This window comes from Phycodurus eques, chromosome 6 (genome assembly GCF_024500275.1).
Source record: "Phycodurus eques isolate BA_2022a chromosome 6, UOR_Pequ_1.1, whole genome shotgun sequence".
NCBI lineage: Eukaryota > Metazoa > Chordata > Actinopteri > Syngnathiformes > Syngnathidae > Phycodurus > Phycodurus eques.
In genome coordinates this window covers 30,254,506-30,272,740 of record NC_084530.1, presented here as the reverse complement: position 1 = coordinate 30,272,740, position 18,235 = coordinate 30,254,506, and the positions used below count along the sequence as shown (strand labels likewise).

Here is an 18,235-nt window from a genome sequence, read left to right as displayed (position 1 = left end):
GTCATTCGCTTATCTTTACACTGTGTAAGTCATTGTACGAATGACCAAATCTTCTAATGATGCAAGACACGTGCCCTAAATAATGCCGCCACTCCGCAAAGGAAACAACATTACATTGCAATGACCAAAAGCGTCAATACAATACAATACAATACGAGAATAAAGACAGGAAAGGATGTTAAAAATATAAAAAAATACTTTATTTGACATTGGAGAGGGGGGGAAGAAAAAAAACAAAAACAAAACAAAAACTGAACAGAAACTATTCATAAAAGCAGCACCGATGCAACCAGGGTTGACGAAACGAGAGATCACGTGGCAGGGGACTGTTAGCGACTGGAATCGTGACTCATTTAACCGGACGAGAGCTGGTCCAGGTTGTCGCGGCGACGGCTGCCGAGATGCGCCTCCAGAATCTCTCCGAACAAATTCCTTTTCAGCAAATTGTAGGCCATGGGCAGAAGTTGCTTGATAACCTTGTGGAAGTACTATTTGGGAGAGAGGAGACAATGACATAAGTTCGACGGGAATTTGTCGCGGTCATCGACATTGAAAGAACAAAACATAACTGAAGGAAGTAACGCAAGCGTGGCCTGATAGCAGAGGTCAGCGGCGTGCACACTCGATGCCACGCGACTCACGTGGGAACCGAAACAGAAAAGGTCCACGCCGAGCTCGTAGCCCATGCCGTAGTCGCACTCGTCGTTGGCAAACTGGACAAAGGTGATCATCTCCTGGAGCGGGCGGAAGGCTTTGACGCGCTCGTCGTCGTTCTGAGCTTCGGCGATGGCCTTGCAGATCTTTTTCAGAGCGGCTGTGGATGCGAAACAAAGAGAGACGAAAGGAGAATTACTCACAAGCGGCAAACCGGAAGGATAACCACCCTCTTTTTTTTTTGCAGTGACGATATGAACCAAAATGATCGCGGGACCTTGATTTACGCGTGCCCCAACGTCCGAGTTTTTCCAGAGTTTGCTTTTTTTTTGTTGTTGCTTTGTTTGGCGAGAAAAAAAATTGGACTGACAAGTGAGCTACAGATACACTGCCACTCGAGTACAGTTGAAAAATAAATTGAGCAATGAAGTTATTGTAAAAAAACAAACCCAAAAAACAACAGAAGAGGTACATTTTAATTTTGGCCATTTCCCAAAAACAAAGATCAGAAAACTTATGCACAGGATGGGTGCCAATCGTGGTTTGTAAGATATCAACGCATATTTTGGTTTTGCTTGTTTGATACTTAAGGCGACTATTTTCTTAAATTGGTGTTCATTTGTCAAAATGATGTCTTGACTTGAAACACATGATGATGTGCATTTGTTAAAAGAAGAATAATCTTTCACTAAACCAAGACTAGAAACCTTTGGAATCTTCGTTGAGTAAAACCGGACTACAAATATCGCACAGAGAAACGACTAAAACCTAAAAAGCATTTTCATCCAAAAGACTAAAACTAAGATGGCTGCCAAAATCAAAACTGCTGCAGAGCAATTCGATTTTATTTATTCGATTTTTTATGTTTTTGTACAATACAGTTCTATTTTTGTTTCTTTGATAAAAACATAGCCCAAAAAAATTTGTGTTTTTTCTGTGTGGGGGGGGGGGACAGATAAATTGTATTTGAATTACATTGTCACTTCAACAGGGTAAATTGATTAGATATTTGGGTAAATTGAGTTACGAGCTTGGTCACACAACAAAATAAATGCGTCAATGAAGGTGCCACGAAAACACATCTTGACTGACTGACCGTCGGTTTCTGGAAGTTCTCTGTATCCCACATCGTTCTTGTCGACGGGCACGACAATTCCAGCACCGTGGAATGTTTTGGTGACAACCTATGGAGGATTTAAGATGTCATTTCGGGAATTCAGAGAACCAAAGAATGCAATTATTTGGAGCTTGATATCGTTCAATATTTACATCTCCTGCATCATGATGCCATGAATTGGGATGTGAAACAAAAAGTAGCCAAAGCAGCACCCTGACTCGGCAAAATGAAAACAAACTTGTATTAGCCAATGTCGTTTGTTCGTATAAAAGTCAGTATTTTCCAAAGCAAGTTGATTTTTGATGATGTCGCCATTTTGCAAAGCTCCCAACTCCAGCAACCTTTAGAAACACTTGGCAAACATCGGCATACATCCAGAAGTGGATGTATTTCTCATTTTTGTAAGATTTCGAGATCAGCGACAGAACACAATCTTTGTGTGTGTGGTTTTTATGCGCTGAGATTATCCGAGTACACCACGCACAATACGACCAAAACTGCAATCTTTTAAGATTTGAAAAATCCTTGTGTGTACCAGGAAGTGCAGACATTCCAAACGCATAGGAGGAGGTCAGCGGCGGTACGAGTGAGGTTAGAACGCAACTCGCTACCTTCTTGTCCCGCTGCTTCATGCTTTTGGTCCTCTGCTCTAGCGACAAGTTGAGAGTCTCCGCTCGCTCATTCAGTTTTGTCTCCAGCCTTTCCAAATCTTCTTCCCCCGTTTTCTGCCTGCCCTTCTCCTTCTTCTTCTTCTTCCTTCGCAGGAACAGGCTGTCAGGTCGTAAAACAAAGTGGTTCAGCGAGTGTCTTTACTTGCACGGAACGTTCAGACATTATCGTCGTACGATTTTGCCGTTTGTTTGTTTATTTATTTAGGACATTAAAAAACAGTGCAAGAATGGAATGAAGCTAAAAGCGCTTGTACAGGAGTCCCTTCAGACAATCATATTGAATGCAAAAAACTGGGTAAACAGTACAGTAGAAAAACAGGAAAATAAACTGTAGACAGGAACAACACGTCAAGAACACATGAATGCAGAATACGGATTTCATGACAATGAAAACAAATATCGAACCACTATGAAGACTCAGGATGAGATCAGTGAACTTTGACGGGCTCTGTAAAATGGGATTGATTACATCCGTTGTCCAGGTTGAAAGAATCAGACAAAAGGCATCTTTCCGGTGTCTACTTTCAACAATCTTAAAGACATGCTGCCCTCTGAAATGATGGAACGGCAAATTGAACAACTCCCCTGCTTACGGTGCGGCCCTAACTACATTTGCACAGTTTGCTTTTCCTTGGCGAAAAAGTATCACCGGCCGATCACCGAGTTGGGATGGGGGGGAAAAAAAAAACAAAAAAAAAAAACGATAACAAGATGGAGAAATTTAAATGGCCTGTTCATTTACTGTATATACTTGTGTATGTAATTGCTCCCAAAATTATACTTACAATAAATAATGTATCTTTGTTCCTCTATTTATGCCAGTGAGGCATAGTGACAGACAGGACAAATGATTGGTCTTCTATTCGATGGCAGAAAGTACATACAGTAATTAATGTAGTGGAAACATTAATTAATAAATACATTTTGTGACTTTCTTGTTTGTTGGTGTGCCGTGAGATTTTTCAATGGTAAAATATGTTCCTTGGCTCCATAAAGGTTGGAAATCATTGCTCTAGTCACACCGTGTATTCTAATCAGTCAGGTCAAACCAACATTACAACGTGACAGAAATAACGGGTGCTAACTTACTGGAATTAAATTACTTTATTTTTAATTAAATGACTGCACCCACACCGAAACTGTAGAGCATGATTCGACAGAGCGGCGGCATGTGTACGTCCAACCGTTGGTGCTACCGCTAGCTTGCTAGGCTACGTAACGTTTAATTGCCTGCTTGCGAGCCGTATCGTATTCAAAGTACGTGAACGTACCTCAAGCGAGCCTTAAACGAACGTCCTCTCCTGTCCTGAGCCCCGGTGACCACCAACACACGATTTCCCCCATTTTGTCCTTATAATAGTCGGCTCGCTCCACTCTTGTTCTCGTCGGCACAGTAACGAGTGTATCCGGTCGCATTTGAGTTGACAACATAAAGCCCAATGATCGTAAAAAACGGGATGCGGTGGTATCGGAATACAAGATTTTATTGCAGTAGTAGTGCAATCATGAAAGACCAGATTTGTCTTGCAGTCTGAGGTAGGCATTACGTGTTCTGTCTCAGACGTGTTGTCTGTTCCGCACCGCAGACATGTTGTTATTATTATTATTATTTTTTTTAAATAACTTTATTGGCTCTAGATATTTACAATACTCCGTCAAAAGACGTGCGACAAGGCAAAAATAAACTAGCTTTTGGATTCAAATATACTTTGCACGATGTGGACGTCTTTTGCGGAGCCGATCAATGACGTCATTGATAATCATAATAATCATAAAATGCTAAATAATAATTAGCATAATTAATAATCATAAATCATAATCATAATAATCATAAAATGCTAAATATCGGCCGATACCGATCAGCCTGATAAAATCGGTGTAAAGTCTAATTTCTTGGTAGGAGCTCATTCAAAATGAGCACGCTGCACTCAACATACTACGCGGCCAAAAGTATTGACACATACTTCTCAGTGTACAAAGCAATGTCCATGTTTTGTGTGGAAAAACTTGAGCTTCGTGATGAACTACAGAGACTGGAAGAACATTGGTTGGGTCAGAGTTCTCACAGGCTTTTATAGCCCCATAAGCCTATTTTATTTTATTTCCACTGCTTGGAGCGGCCAAGTTCCCGAATACGTTTTCCCTTATATTTTCAGTGTACCTGACCTGCTGACACTCTTTTCTGCAATCACGTGACAACTTGATTTCATCGATTACAACACAAAGGATGTGTTTCCTAAACGAGAGCGTTGTTTGGTCCGCCAAATGCAAGCATGGAACCAGCTCGAACGGCACTTACTGGACGGCGGCAAACACGTTGTCGCCCATCTGTGTTATAGCGCAGCCCTTCTTAGCTTCATTCTCGCCCACAAAGGAGGGAAGGGAGTCGGGATTATCTCTATAAAAAGTTTAAAGACAAAAAATGATCACGTAGTTATGATGCGTTTTGTTATGATTATTGCAATCTCGTCCATTTCTCCCTAGCCAGAAAGCCCACTCACTCTTTAACGTCTAGCTGGCCAAGTTAAGGAATCTCTCGAGCCAAGTAAAGCAGTCAAATCAATACTCAAAGACTCATTCAAAGGCATTAAGGAACGTGTATGTTTCGGTACGTACCTGTAGTAGCCCATATGATGTTGGCTTTCCTGGCTGCCTTGTAGAATGGTCTGGAACTCGGGCGGGTCGTAGAAATATCTCCAGTGCAGGTGGAAGTTAGCAGAAGCATTCTTGCAGTTTCGATGAGCTCCTGCCAAGACTTCAAAAGGACCAACCAGCTGCAAACCAAGTGTGTCTTGCAGGGCACCTAGAAAAAATAATCATTGTTAAATAACTGATCCACGAGTAGAGCTACAGTGCTTTTATGCAACATTCTGTACAGTTAACGGCAGATGTACTTGGACAATGTCGTCTTTCGAAAAATACAATAAAATACAGAAAAGCTTTTATTAGAGACAATCATGAATTTGAACGCAAGCAACGAAGATTTGACTGATGTGAATGTTCAGTTTTAATTTCACAAATTATGTACTTTCCCTATTTAGTGATGACAGTTTTTTCGAGCCCAACTACAGCGACATGTGCTATAGAGCAGTGTTCCCCAACCTTCTTTGCACTGCGGACTGGTTTAGAGTAGGCATTACAACAAGCTGGCAATTTCTTTTTTTTTTTTTTTTTTTTTGACTGAGTTCGTTGTCACATTTGTGTGGGGCCAATTATGTATGACTCGTGCACACACTGCAGTTGTCTTTCATGATAAAACTGGACTCACAATCCATCAAGACATCCCAAAATAATAATAAAAAAAAAAAAGAATGTAGTAATGTCTCCAATTTTTCCAAGTTAACTGGCAAATTTGTTAAAACAATGATGACGTTACCACAGGGGTTGTCTGGGCGAATTTCCTCGCAGAAGTCCCAGAAATGGTAGAGGTCCTCGGGCATGTGCAGTTTGTAGAGCCGCAGCATCTCGTCACGTCGCTGCGGCGACGCCTCGGACGGCCGCGTGGCCTTCGCATCATCCGGACGCACTTTCTTCACTTCTCCGTTTCCTTCTCCCGACTCCTGACAAGATCAGCAACCGAGAAGCTGTAATCTACTGTATGCTAAATCGATACCCATTTTTAATTGCCACCCATAAACCAGGCAGCAGTGGAGGGCTTTGGATTTGGGTAGCTGGCCCTTCAGTGGGGACTTGCCCGACTTAATCCACCTCTTAATACAACCACGATCGCGTTGCAATTATTCAAACCACCAATATTCAACACGTACACAAAAACGCAATATAACTGTGCCACTTATATCATCTGGAGCAGTTCAGAATGAATATTTAATTTTTTTTTTTTTTTAAACACAGAAAAAACCACAGTGACAAGTGTCAAAAACAAACACTATTTAAATGTAACACATCATACTCAGCAGAGATGCTGATTATTAAACGTATTAATGTGTAGATTGCCACAGACAGGATTTGCAAGTCGAGGTTTTGCTAGCTGGCCCAAAAGGAGGAGAATTTGAAATCTTGCTAATACAGTGGTACCTTCTCTTACGGATGGCCCGATTTACGATCGTTTCGCTGATTATTCCACTGTTGCAAGACTACCCCCCAAAAAATAAAAATAATAATAATAATAAACCCCATCAGCCATAGTTAAATGAAGCTTTTGGTGAAGCAAGTGGATGGAACTGTTCATGTGGCCATCAGTTGCCCTATCGGCTCACCATCTCCGGGTAGCCAATGCAATCGGTGCCGCCGCCGCTTTTCAGTGCAACTTCATCGCATTCGTTTTGCTGGCACACGCGCGGCGTCTCGTGAATAATGCAGCTCCGGCCGACACGAGACGAACGAGTCAACAACAGCCGTATACGGAAAAGGCGACGCCGCTATTCGGACGTATTTGCTCGGTCACTGCTGCTGCCATGTTGGTGCTCCGCCGCCAACATGGCAGCACTTCAGGGGAGCCATTTGCTTCCTTGCTGCGAGCAACTCTCCAGCGAAAGCAACACTCGTTCAATCAGCAAACGCGTGTTGAAACGAGGCAGCTCAGCGTGGCGAGAAGTTACCTGAAGGGATTTGGGCTTTCTTTTTGCGCGCCCTGTCATCTTCTTCCCCCAGACGCTCGACCCACTTCTTCTTCGGCGGAAATAAATAATTGCCAGCAACTTGCGCCACCGTCGCCGTCACCGACCTACTGCCATCTATCGGACAACCTGAGCAACTGAATATATTTAAACCCAATGCCATACGGTTGTCACCACGATATAAAGGATATTGTTTCATCAGGTAAATTGCATTTTATATATATTTCATAGACTAAATAAATGTATTCATATATTATATTATATTATAAATATTGAAAGCACGACAAATGAAACACCTTAGCTGTTTCCACAAAACATCTTTCAGGATCAATACCTTGCTCTAGCGGAACCACGAACATTTATGATGTACATATGCATATTTATGGTAACCTTATATATGTAGAAGAGAGGAGTAACATATATACACAAATCTGTATTTTGCAACTGCAATATAAACCATTGCAAAGTGGATTCAAAATAATAAACATAGGTCCATGCATTCTTTAAATGGATCATTACTTTCCTTGTTAAGGGAAAGGTTGAATGTAGCTGATGTTTTGCCTTGATAGTGTTCACTAACAGTAACATGACTCACTTAAACGTGTATTGCTTTTCTATACAGTATATGACATTGCACGGTGTTTAACATGTATCACCTTATATCATATGAAGCATGACAGGTCCGCTTTGCGCCCCTGCGAGGGAAGCCGTGGAGGGATGAAAAATGATCTGACTGCAGTTGGCTGAAACTGCTTACTTGTCCATATGAAGAACTGTAGACCTCCAGATAATCGAAGAATTAAGAGACAGTCACGTCAAAAGAGGTAATAGTTTTATTTTGTTTCAGGATACGGATGTGTGTAATGATTTGAAGGCATTATGCAAGTGATGTATTCTAATTTCATTTTGTAACCCCAAAAGATTCCGGATTTCGCCGTGTTATACGCATCGGCGAGGCTTTAAACTGCGCCCCCTGCTGGCCTCTTCCACCTCAGCAGCTGCAGTGGGAGGGCTCGTCCAGGACACGGGCCCTGTGATTGGCTGCCCGTAGAGGAGGCCGCCATGACACAGTGGATGCTGCACAGGATCACTTCAGCAGCATCACCGCACCTCCTTGTTGCGAGCTGATTTTCCTCCACTTCTGCCTCTCCTCCGTCTCTCGGGCACACCGCCGAGGACCTCGCCACCCCACCAGGGAATAGAGCGGCGACGGCAGCAGTCGATCCGGTAGGTGCGCTGAGGCCTGTCCACCTCCGTGCCTCCCTTCCTCCTGCAGCACAGGCAAGACATCGCGTTCTCCTTCGCTCCTTTGCTGCATCAAGGACTCTGTGCGTGAGAGCGTGCGGCCAGCCATCTGGAAAGTACGCAGGGGAAGGCTACCCCACCCTTGTATTTACGGGCTGAGCATCCTTTGGATGAATACAGTGAATATTCCTTCGTACATTCTTGTTTAGAGTCTCAACTATATGTACAAGGTTCATATTCCACGTCCGGTGGAGGGAATTGTGATTTGGCCTCAGGGATTGTTTGACCTTTTACGTACTGTATACTCAAGCGTGTCGTCACGAGTGGGTGCGTAACACCAAAGGTCATAACTGTGTCCGTGCGTCGTCAGCCTGCATAATGACCTGCTAATTCTTTCTTATCTTCATCACCAGCAACTGCATTTATTCCTCCCCTCCACTACCTGCCAACTTGCTCGTCGCTATCCTCCTCCATCCTTTTTTCACCGCTTTCCACATTCTGGCAGCCTTCGACTCGCGCCCTCAAGCTCATTTGCCATCTCCGTCGGCCGGCTACCGCCTTTTCCCATTTCCCCCTGGCCTGCCGGTTACTCAGGATGCCTTGTTCCAGGCCCCTGCGCTAGGCCCGAGCAGCATGGGCGGAGCCTGGGCGGGAAGCGAGAGAACGGATCGGACCCTTCCCCTCAGGACGGGCACGCCGGCGGGTCACCCTCCTTCGGCTTCAGATGGGCGAGGACGCTGAGAGCCCCAAGATCAACCACACCTTCCTACGAGACTATGTCACAGAAGGTAGAACAGATGGCGTCTCGTCTGCCTCTTGAGTCTCAGCTTCGTGTGCTCCATCAGGCGCAATCCGTCTTTGCTGAAATATAATAAATGGACGATCGAGCCCGTGCCTTTTTAAGCGCTCCTATTTCCTTCTCTTCCAAGCTGATGTTATCTCCACGGTGGAGTTCAACCAGACAGGGGACCTACTGGCCACGGGGGATAAAGGAGGCCGAGTGGTCATCTTCCAGAGAGAAACAGAGGTCAGCGCCTTACAAAGTTACTCACTCGATTCCCAAACATGTGCGCGTACAGATATTACTCGGCACCTTCAAACCTCAGCGGAGTTCAATCGCTTCAATTGATTCTTCTATTTGCCAGTCTAAAGGGGAGTCCGAGGAGGTGTTGGAGACCGGGGACTGCGGGGAGTATAACGTATACAGCACCTTCCAGAGCCACGAGCCAGACTTTGACTACCTGAAGAGTTTGGAGATTGAGGAGAAAATCAACAAGATTAAATGGCTGGCAAAACAGAATGCCGCACATTTTCTCCTCTCCACCAACGGTGAGAATCCCAAATTGGCGTTTGTGCACATTATTGGGGCTGACGCGTCTAGAAATGCGGTCTGTTCTGCATTCCGTGCTCTCAATTGCAAAGACAACACACATCATTCACCACTTGTTATTGCTTGTTATTGTCGCAGCTGAATTGAAATGTACAGGATAGCACGTAGCGATGTAGCCCAACAGAATTGTTCCGATCGATTTTTCTGGTCACGTCCCGTTTGGCCACTTGTTGCTAGGCAGAACTGATGGGGTTCCAGCAAAGCAGTCTCATAGTCCAATGAAAAAAGGCCCATGCCCGTCATGCCCTCGATGGGCGTCGAGGCTGTTTGGATGGCAAAGCAAGTTGCCCGTAGACAGAGAACGTGCAGCAACAAAAGTCAGTCAGACACACACAAAGGAAATGACTCGGGAACAACACACTTTGTCCTAAACTGGATTTTGTCTTTGAAACACTGTTCTGCATTCAATACAATATTAGTTGCCACTGAGCGAAAAAAATCATAATCATAAATGATATGGCAATGATGCCATGGCACCACCTGAAAACACGTCTTGCGCCTCCTATCAGATTGCTCCGAAGTCATCCTTATATTGCTCACAGCCTCTAGGGGGCAGACTTTCATGATATCGAAAGATTTCTATGGCATGCTGTGATGTATCCTCAAGTCATCTCTTTCCTGGGCGTTCAGAAAAAATGAGGGGATTGCGTTCCGTTATTATGAATCAAGAGGTTTTTACTAATTACGATGATGTAAGACGTAAAGCTTCACCTCGCTTTAAAGGTTTGGACATCAGTAGCCATCCCGCTGACTATACTTTTCTTCCCCCCCCCTCCCCCTGGTCCTAATCACCTCCATGCGGCGTCGTGGAAATGCGACTTTGCCTGCCACAGATAAGACCGTCAAACTGTGGAAGGTGAGTGAAAGAGACAAGAGACCAGCGGGATACAACCTAAAGGATGAGGAGGGCCGCCTCAAGGACATCTCCACCATCACCTCCCTGCAGGTGCGCGAGCGAGCGCGCACACACACACACACACACACGCACACGCACGCTGCTTGGCTCAGGTGCCAAGTAAGTGGACTGATTTTCATCTGTGTCCATTAGGTGCCAGTCCTGAAGCCCGCCGATCTGATGGTGGAGGTCCGCCCCAGACGAGTCTTCTCCAATGGTCACACTTACCACGTCAACTCCATCTCAGTCAACAGTGACGGGGAGACCTACCTGTCAGCTGATGACCTCCGTATCAATATGTGGCATCTGGGCATCACTGACCGCAGCTTCAGTATCCTTCTTGCTTGTTTTCAGAATCTATTTCATTGGCTCATTCTCAGTTATTGAGTGACGAATTACAATATTTTCCCCAACTCACATTGATACCCTTTTTTTTTTAAATTTGAATGTAAAATTCCTTTTGTACAAATATGATTTTAGAAGGAACATTTCCTATCGAGATTAGTGACATTTGATAAAGAGGCACATCATTCAGCAGAGTTGCAGGACCGCATGCAAGTCTTGACATGAACTGCTTTACAGTCGCAAATGACACACCCACCAAAACGCCAAGTTTGCATGTTTTAGTTGCTTTGGAGTGCCAGTATCTAAACTGAACACCCCTGAAATATACAGTATGTGCAATAGAAACATAATACATTCATTATCATCTGAATTCAGCATTGGAAATAACCAGCATGTTTTGATTTATACAGAGTATGCGCCCGGTAGATGCTGCAGTCGGTGGTTTCTTATGAAAGCAGAAGCTGACCTAGAAAATCCAATTCTTCTTCTTGTGTGGAAGAAGGGTTTAAATAATTCACAGGGCAAATACATGCTCTTCCGAGTCACTCGGGGACACCACAAATAGAACAGAGAGAGGAGCAGCTTGTGCATGCGTGCGGCGTTGCTCGGCGTGAATGTTTAGGTCCTGATGAAGTGCTGAGCTGGGCTATTAAATCGAGGGACACGTGTGTTGAGCAAATACAGTGCCGTGAAAAAGTCTCAACTCTTATATTTCTTTGCGTAGTGTCCCCACTGTGATGTTTAAGATCATCAAACAAATGTAAATAGCAGGCAAATATAACTCAAGTGATCTTAAAATGCCGTTTTTAAAGGGGGATTTCATTTGATAAGGAAATAAAATGTTCAAAGTTACCTGACCCTGTGTGAATAAGTAATGGCCCCCTAAACCTAAGAACTGGTTGGGCTATCCTCAGCAGCTACAACTGAAATCAAGCGTTTTCTGTAACTAACAATGAGTTTTTTTTAGTATTTTGGCCCACTCTTCCTCGCACAATTGTTTGAATTCAGCAAAAAAATGGAGGGTTTTCGAGCATGAACAGCCTTTTTAAGGTCATGCCACTGCATTTCAATTGGATTCAAAGTTTGAACTTTGACTAGGCCGCTCCAAAACCTTCATTTTGTTTTCCTAAGCCATTCAGAAGTTGACTTGCTAGTGTCTTTTGGATCATTATCCTGCTGCAAAACACAAGTGGGCTTCAGCTTGAGGTGACAAACTGATGGATGAACATTCTCCTTTAGGGTTTTCTGTTAAAGAGCAGAATTCACGGGTGCATCAATCACAGCAAGTTGTCCAGGTCCTGAAGGAGAAAAGCAGCCCAAGACCATCACAATACCACCACCATGTTTGGCTGTTGGTATCATGTTCTTTTTCTGAAATGCTTTGCTACGTTTGCGCCATTTAGTAGCGAGACACGCACTTTCCAAAAAGTTCAGCTTCCCTCTCATCAGTCCACATAATAGTTTCCCAAAAGTTTTTTTTTTTGCAAAAGTAAGATGAGCCTTTATGTTGTTTTTGGTCAGCAGTAGTTTTGGCCTTGGAACGGGTCCGTGGATGCCATTTTTGCCCTGTCTTTTTCTTATTGTTGTGTCATGAACAACTGAACTTTACTGAGGCAAGGGAGGCCTGCGGTTCTTTACAAGTTGTCCTGAGTTCCTTTCTGACCTCCTGGATGAGTCATTGCTGTTTTCTTGGGGTAATCTTTGTAGGCCGGCCACTCCTGGGAAGGTTCACCACGGTTCCATGTTTTTGCCATATGAGGATAATGGCTCTCCCTATGGCTCACTGTAGTCCTTCAGAAAGCTTTCGAAATGGCTTTTGGAACCATTTCCAGACTGATAGATGTCAATTACTTTATTTCTTGACTGTTCTGGAATTTCTTTCAATCGTGTCATTTTGTCGCAGCTTTTTTAGATCTTCTGTCCAAATTGATTTTGTCGGGACAGATTCTGTTTAAGTGATTTCTTGATTGAACAGGTCTGGAGGTAATCAGGCTGGGGTGTGATCCGTGAAAAATTAACCAAAAATTGTGATTAGCCACAAGTAATTCGTGATTTAACAAGGTGGGTAAATCCCTTACCAGCCACAACACCAGGTACACGTGCCCAAACCAAAGAAATCCAATACTAATATCATCACAGATCTGGTATTTCAGAACCTGTCTTATTCTGCTGTACATGTTTTAGAAGACAAAAATGTCACAGAACAACCACCAAACAAAAGTGTTACAAATGGCATACAGTGTATCCTAAAATAATGATGATCTGTCACAAAAGCTTACAATATTACTCAGTGTGTGCGTGCCGTGACTTTTTCTGTTGTACAAACGGCAACATGAGGATGTAGCATCTGTTGGAAGGTCATTTAATTGTTCTGCCTGTCAATATACACCACTCGCATAGATAAATGAGCGGAGATCAATTATTTGTCGTAAATGAATCCTACTTTTTGGCCCACTGAAGGGAAATTGGATCATTTCCTGTAGCACACCTGATGATCTCTCACAGCACGTTTACAATAATGTTGTACATAACTATGACGTCTTGTGGATTTTCTCATGCGTTTCGATAACCAAGTGAAAGACGAACAGAATTTGAAAGGCTTGCTTTTGTGATTCGTAACGTTCAGGCTTGATTGACAGTTTCAGATGTCTTATCCCAGTAATTGTTTGCAGTGGCGAATAACTGCACAGTATCATACAAAGAGGTGTTTTCAAAGTTTGGTCACCTTTTTTCATTCAATGAGAGGTGCACAATAGTCCTTCAAAAAATATCATCTGTGTTTGGTCAATGTTCACTTCGATTTCCTTGGATTTTGCAGGAGTACATAATGCTGCGGCCTGCGAGCGTGGTCGCACGAGCCATGTGAATGAAAGCAGACCGACAATGTGCCCGCAATGTTGTGCTGTATGGCCCCTGACAGTGCATTTCGCTAGACATCGTGGACATAAAGCCAGCCAACATGGAGGATCTGACGGAGGTGATAACGGCAGCAGAGTTCCACCCTCAGCACTGCCACCTGTTTGTGTACAGCAGCAGTAAGGGCACCTTGCGTCTCTGTGACATGAGGTCCTCTGCGCTTTGTGACAAACACACAAAATGTAAGACACCTCCATTAAAAAAAATAAAATAAAAAAAAAAAATAGAATCATGTCTTTTAAGCAGTGGGCAACATGTATTGTGTGCCAGAAATCTATTCTTCCCCTCACCCATGAACGCTGTTCGCCCAGTGTTCGAAGAACCTGAGGATCCAGGGAGCCGCTCCTTCTTCTCCGAAATCATCTCCTCTGTGTCAGATGTCAAGTTCAGCCACAGCGGACGCTACCTGCTGACCCGAGACTACCTGACCGCCAAGGTGTGGGACTTGAACATGGACAAAGGCCCCGTGGAGACGTATCAGGTAGGAGTCACAGTCACGAGCGTGAGCGACGGTGGGCTGCAAGGGGGAATTGTGACGAAATCATTTTGTCGCAACGATTGTCTCCAGAAATGCAAGCTTCTCTCTTTAATCTGCATCCAGGTCCACGAATACCTAAGGAGTAAGCTGTGCTCGCTCTATGAGAACGACTGCATCTTCGACAAGTTTGAGTGCGTTTGGAACAGTTCCGACAGGTGACAACCGGTGGTGTTCACGATTAGATTCTGTATTTTTGACTTATATGCCTGAATATGAGTCTGAAGTATGAAATAAGACTGAATCTGACTTCCAGGACGAAGCTCAAATGACTGAAGGTGACGCATGTCGGATGTGGAATTTAAACATCTTATATGCTGTAATTACAAATGGAATATCTGAGGTGCAGGACGAATTGGATTTGTTAAAAATTGAGAATATATTTCTCCCACAGAAAAGTAATGGAACTTGAGTGAACGAGTTTTCAAACGGTCAATTTCTTTACTGGCTGTTTTTTCAAGGTATGTGCTCCCAAGCCGCAAATATTTGGCTGAGGTCGCCTCGCCTAACCTGAACACACGAGACATGAGAAAAGAGTGCGAGAGCGCCAGAGACGCTGCCGACATGCAAGGATCTCACGTTTCCTGGATGTGACACATCGAAATCATGAGAACTTTGAATTGGCCCACAGATCAATTCGGGGGGACCAATTGGTTTAGTATGTTTGTTTTATTGGCGTGCTTGTCCCCATATCTATGTGTACTTTAAAAATAATACTAATAATAATGATACAGCAAAATAACTTATTACAACTTATTTTGCGGACCCCCAAGTCACACCTCGCAGACCCCATGGGGTCCCTCGACTCCAGTTTGAGAACGCTCGCTGAGCTGAAGTCTCAGGACTCAGGAGATGCTAAGGTCTCGTGAGATTTGCTGAGCTCTCGCGAACAAAAGCGGTCTCGCATGATGTCCTGCACGACGGCCTTTCAAAATTCTGATATTTTTTTTATTATTGATTAGGTCCCACTTTAATTCCAATATTGGTCTTCGTCTCCTCTTAAAGTCGATCCAGGAGACACAAATAATGAGTCTGTGAAACGACGTCTTTGATGCCTCTCTGTTGACAGCGTAATCATGACCGGGGCGTACAACAGCTTCTTCCAGATGTTCGACAGGGAGACGGGCCGAGGCGTGACCCTCGAGGCCTGGCGGGAGAGCAGCAAGCCGCGCGCTGTGTTACGCACCCGCCGGGTGTACACCGGCGGAAAGCGTCGGCGCGGAGACGTAGGCGTCGATAGCTTGGACTTCAGCAAGAAGATCCTGCACATGGCTTGGCATCCGTCGGAGAATATCATCGCTATAGCGGCCACGAACAACCTGTACATTTTCCAGGACCGCGTCAACCCGGAGGCCCAGTGACAGGGATGACGACAAAGTCAACAACGGACAAACGTTTCGGTTTGCATCAGGTGGCGCCGAACGCTCAGCGAGATTTGAGGAATAACTAATGAACAACCATTTATTTGAGCCCCTGTGAACTGTGCGTCTCCCACCCGTCCCACAGACTTTTTGTAATCGAGGTGCAGGGACACCTCTCCATCTGCGGTCACCACGCAGTGTTGACTCCTCACCGATGTTCCTGGAAGCTTTTGACAAGACCAGACGAAGTTTTGGGTCAGCTAGCAGCACAGCAGGATTGTTTGGTCCTTACAAAATGATGGTTAAACTGTGGCGTTTAATTGCCACAAGTATTAGGTAGCGGGAGTGGTGAGCTTGTATCTTTCATCCTCACCACAATAACCTAAATTGATTCTTTGTGTGCGTGTGTGTGTGTGTGTGTGTGTGACAGTTGCAGCAGAATCTCTCTCCCCTTTGGAGCAGCGCTCTTGGAGATTGCATGCAAAAAGTGACCCATTACCTTGTCCACTTTGCAATAATTGCAATTCGAGACACTTTGCGGCAGTATTTCTGCTTTACAAACACGAGCTCATCTGCAGGTAACAAATGTATACACTCTTTTTACTGTATGCTGTAAATAGTCAACGTTATTTTTTATGCCACTGCCACTTTTGTTTCTAGAGTGCTAAACATATAAAATAGATTGTTAAATGATCATGAACCTCATTTATAGAAGCAAGTCACTAATCCAGAAGAAAACCTGATGCAATGGCTTTGGTATATGTATCGCTAGTTAAACGGAACGGAATTATGCGCAAATCAACATTTAAATGTATTGTACAGAATTGTTGTGTTGGGCTTGTATTGAGTTTTAGATAGCTGCTATTCCAAAGTATTCTCCCTGTTGATAAACAATTATACAGTATATTGAAGATGAAACACCCACATTAAGCCCAATCAAATAAAAACGTTTTGTTTTTTTTGTCCAATTGTAATTTGTAACAATTTAATGTCATTTTAAATGAGAATCTAAAGTTTACAATCATTCAAATGAAGAAATCTAAGCACACCGTGCATAAATAAGCCTCCACGATTCAGCTGATCATTGTCACGAGGACTGAGATTTTGCGTGCATGAAGGTCAAAGGTCATTATGAATGCCATAGCTCAAACGCAAAGCTCAGTGTCAATGTATCTTGCTAAAGGGTCGTCGACATTGAAACAGCAATGTCACGCAAAACGAGTGATTAAAACACAAGTTGCGGTTGTCCTCACACCCTTGACCTCACAGTGCCACATGCCGCGCCCGGGGGGGGCACCCCCGAAAGCCACGACGTACAGCCAGGTGTCGTCGTGAGCTCGTGTGCGTCGGACTGAACTGGGTGACCTGGTCACACGTTGATTGTTTACAGTGAAGTGCTTTCGTTATTAAGTGACCTTGGTCCCGATGGGACTGTCGTAAGCGGTTTTGGATGTGGGACGGTGTCAGTTCAGGGTTGTAATGTTTAGTCGTTGGCGCAAAAAGCGCTTCATTGCAGGAAAGCAAGAGAAGTCATCTATTGAACGTGTCTACGTTTTCCTCGCTCGTCACACAATCATTCACATGCCTTTGAACTACAATACCTTTACTGCTGTCGAACGCATTGGTTTGGAAAAACACAATCCAATACCGACAAGAAAACGGTTCAAGTAGTAGAAAACATGACATAAGTTTCAGGACTTCTCCAGTGTCAGTTGTGATTACGTCACCACGTGCGGCCGAGGAGAGGATTTGTGTTCAGGAGTGCAGCAGCAGCATGTTGCCACCACTCAATTCTACTCCACTGTATATCTAGAATGCTTACAAAAAATGTTTCATGACTGAAAATACACACGCGAATGACAGAATGTGCATTAATAAAATGATACAATCTGACTCTTTGTACTGCGTTACATTGAATCGATGCTGCAACGTTGCTTGGGTTGAGGAAAAATAGGAGTTACTGTGGGTTGGGAGTGAAAGGATGTTCGAAGGAAAATTCAGGTTGCGAAAAATGAAAATTCAGGTTGCGAAAAATGAAAGCTCTAATCTTTTTGCTAAATAAGTCAAATAATATATAGCGTGTGGCCTTCCTACTTCAAAGTATATCAGCACAGGCTGCAGTAACGATAGCTTGTGCTTTCAAAACAATAATAAACATACAAATTGGGGTTCTTTGAACAGTCACACACTGTTAATGTTTCTTGCATCAGATACAGAAGCCACTCGTATTCACAGTGGACCGGTGAAGCATACCGGTCTTTGTCACCACGGGCAAGTGCAGGTTGCATACTACGTGGCAAGATGTTTATTAACAGGGAATAAACAACATGAAATGTTTGCGCTGGTATGCTAATCAGTGTCATAATATACTTTTCAAATATATTGTAACACTTATCTTCACCTGTGAGTGACTGTATGACCATTTAAATCCTCCTCGGTAAACTTAACTTTCTGAATAAGCGACATAAGTAGTAAGTATGTCCTCCGATGAGACATATTGAGTGTGTCATGTAAACAGCAAAGCTATCA

General features: G+C 43.8%; 2 protein-coding genes across 7 annotated transcripts; one reads left to right on the top strand and one right to left on the bottom strand.

Annotated features, from left to right (window-relative positions):
* Positions 1–178: 178 nt before the first annotated feature.
* Positions 179–7,072, bottom strand: LOC133404002 (histone PARylation factor 1). The gene is made up of 8 exons (XM_061679536.1): positions 7,002–7,072; positions 5,819–6,002; positions 5,059–5,245; positions 4,742–4,840; positions 2,383–2,542; positions 1,751–1,838; positions 642–814; positions 179–488 (listed from the first exon to the last, which is right to left on the bottom strand). The coding sequence occupies exons 1-8, from the start codon at positions 7,038–7,040 to the stop codon at positions 354–356; spliced, it is 1,065 nt and encodes a 354-aa protein (XP_061535520.1). The 5' UTR covers positions 7,041–7,072; the 3' UTR covers positions 179–353.
* A 1,013-nt stretch (positions 7,073–8,085) lies between these two features.
* ppp2r2ca (protein phosphatase 2, regulatory subunit B, gamma a) lies at positions 8,086–17,596 on the top strand. 6 transcript variants are annotated; one of them, XM_061680218.1, is made up of 10 exons: positions 8,086–8,246; positions 8,874–9,052; positions 9,194–9,291; positions 9,410–9,593; positions 10,488–10,600; positions 10,703–10,880; positions 13,828–13,992; positions 14,122–14,291; positions 14,412–14,503; positions 15,415–17,596. In XM_061680218.1, the coding sequence occupies exons 2-10, from the start codon at positions 8,989–8,991 to the stop codon at positions 15,704–15,706; spliced, it is 1,356 nt and encodes a 451-aa protein (XP_061536202.1). In that variant the 5' UTR covers positions 8,086–8,246; positions 8,874–8,988; the 3' UTR covers positions 15,707–17,596. The 6 variants fall into 6 exon arrangements, with proteins under 6 accessions (XP_061536202.1, XP_061536200.1, XP_061536201.1 ...); XM_061680216.1 differs by having other exon boundaries at positions 8,678–9,052; XM_061680217.1 differs by having other exon boundaries at positions 8,086–8,250; positions 8,678–9,052.
* The last annotated feature ends 639 nt before the right edge of the window (positions 17,597–18,235 follow it).

Bases quoted from the DNA above. Each gene is read 5' to 3' on its own strand.
- LOC133404002 (XM_061679536.1), bottom strand. From the start codon at position 7,040: ATGACAGGGCGCGCAAAAAGAAAGCCCAAATCCCTTCAG. The intron at 6,003-7,001 runs GTAACTTCTCGC...TGATCTTGTCAG, and splicing joins GAAAGCCCAAATCCCTTCAG to GAGTCGGGAGAAGGAAACGG. The intron at 5,246-5,818 runs GTAACGTCATCA...TATTTTTTCTAG, and splicing joins TCGCCCAGACAACCCCTGTG to GTGCCCTGCAAGACACACTT.
- ppp2r2ca (XM_061680218.1), top strand. From the start codon at position 8,989: ATGGGCGAGGACGCTGAGAGCCCCAAGATCAACCACACCTTCCTACGA. The intron at 10,881-13,827 runs GTATCCTTCTTG...GCATTTCGCTAG, and splicing joins CATCACTGACCGCAGCTTCA to ACATCGTGGACATAAAGCCA. The intron at 14,292-14,411 runs GTAGGAGTCACA...ATCTGCATCCAG, and splicing joins GCCCCGTGGAGACGTATCAG to GTCCACGAATACCTAAGGAG.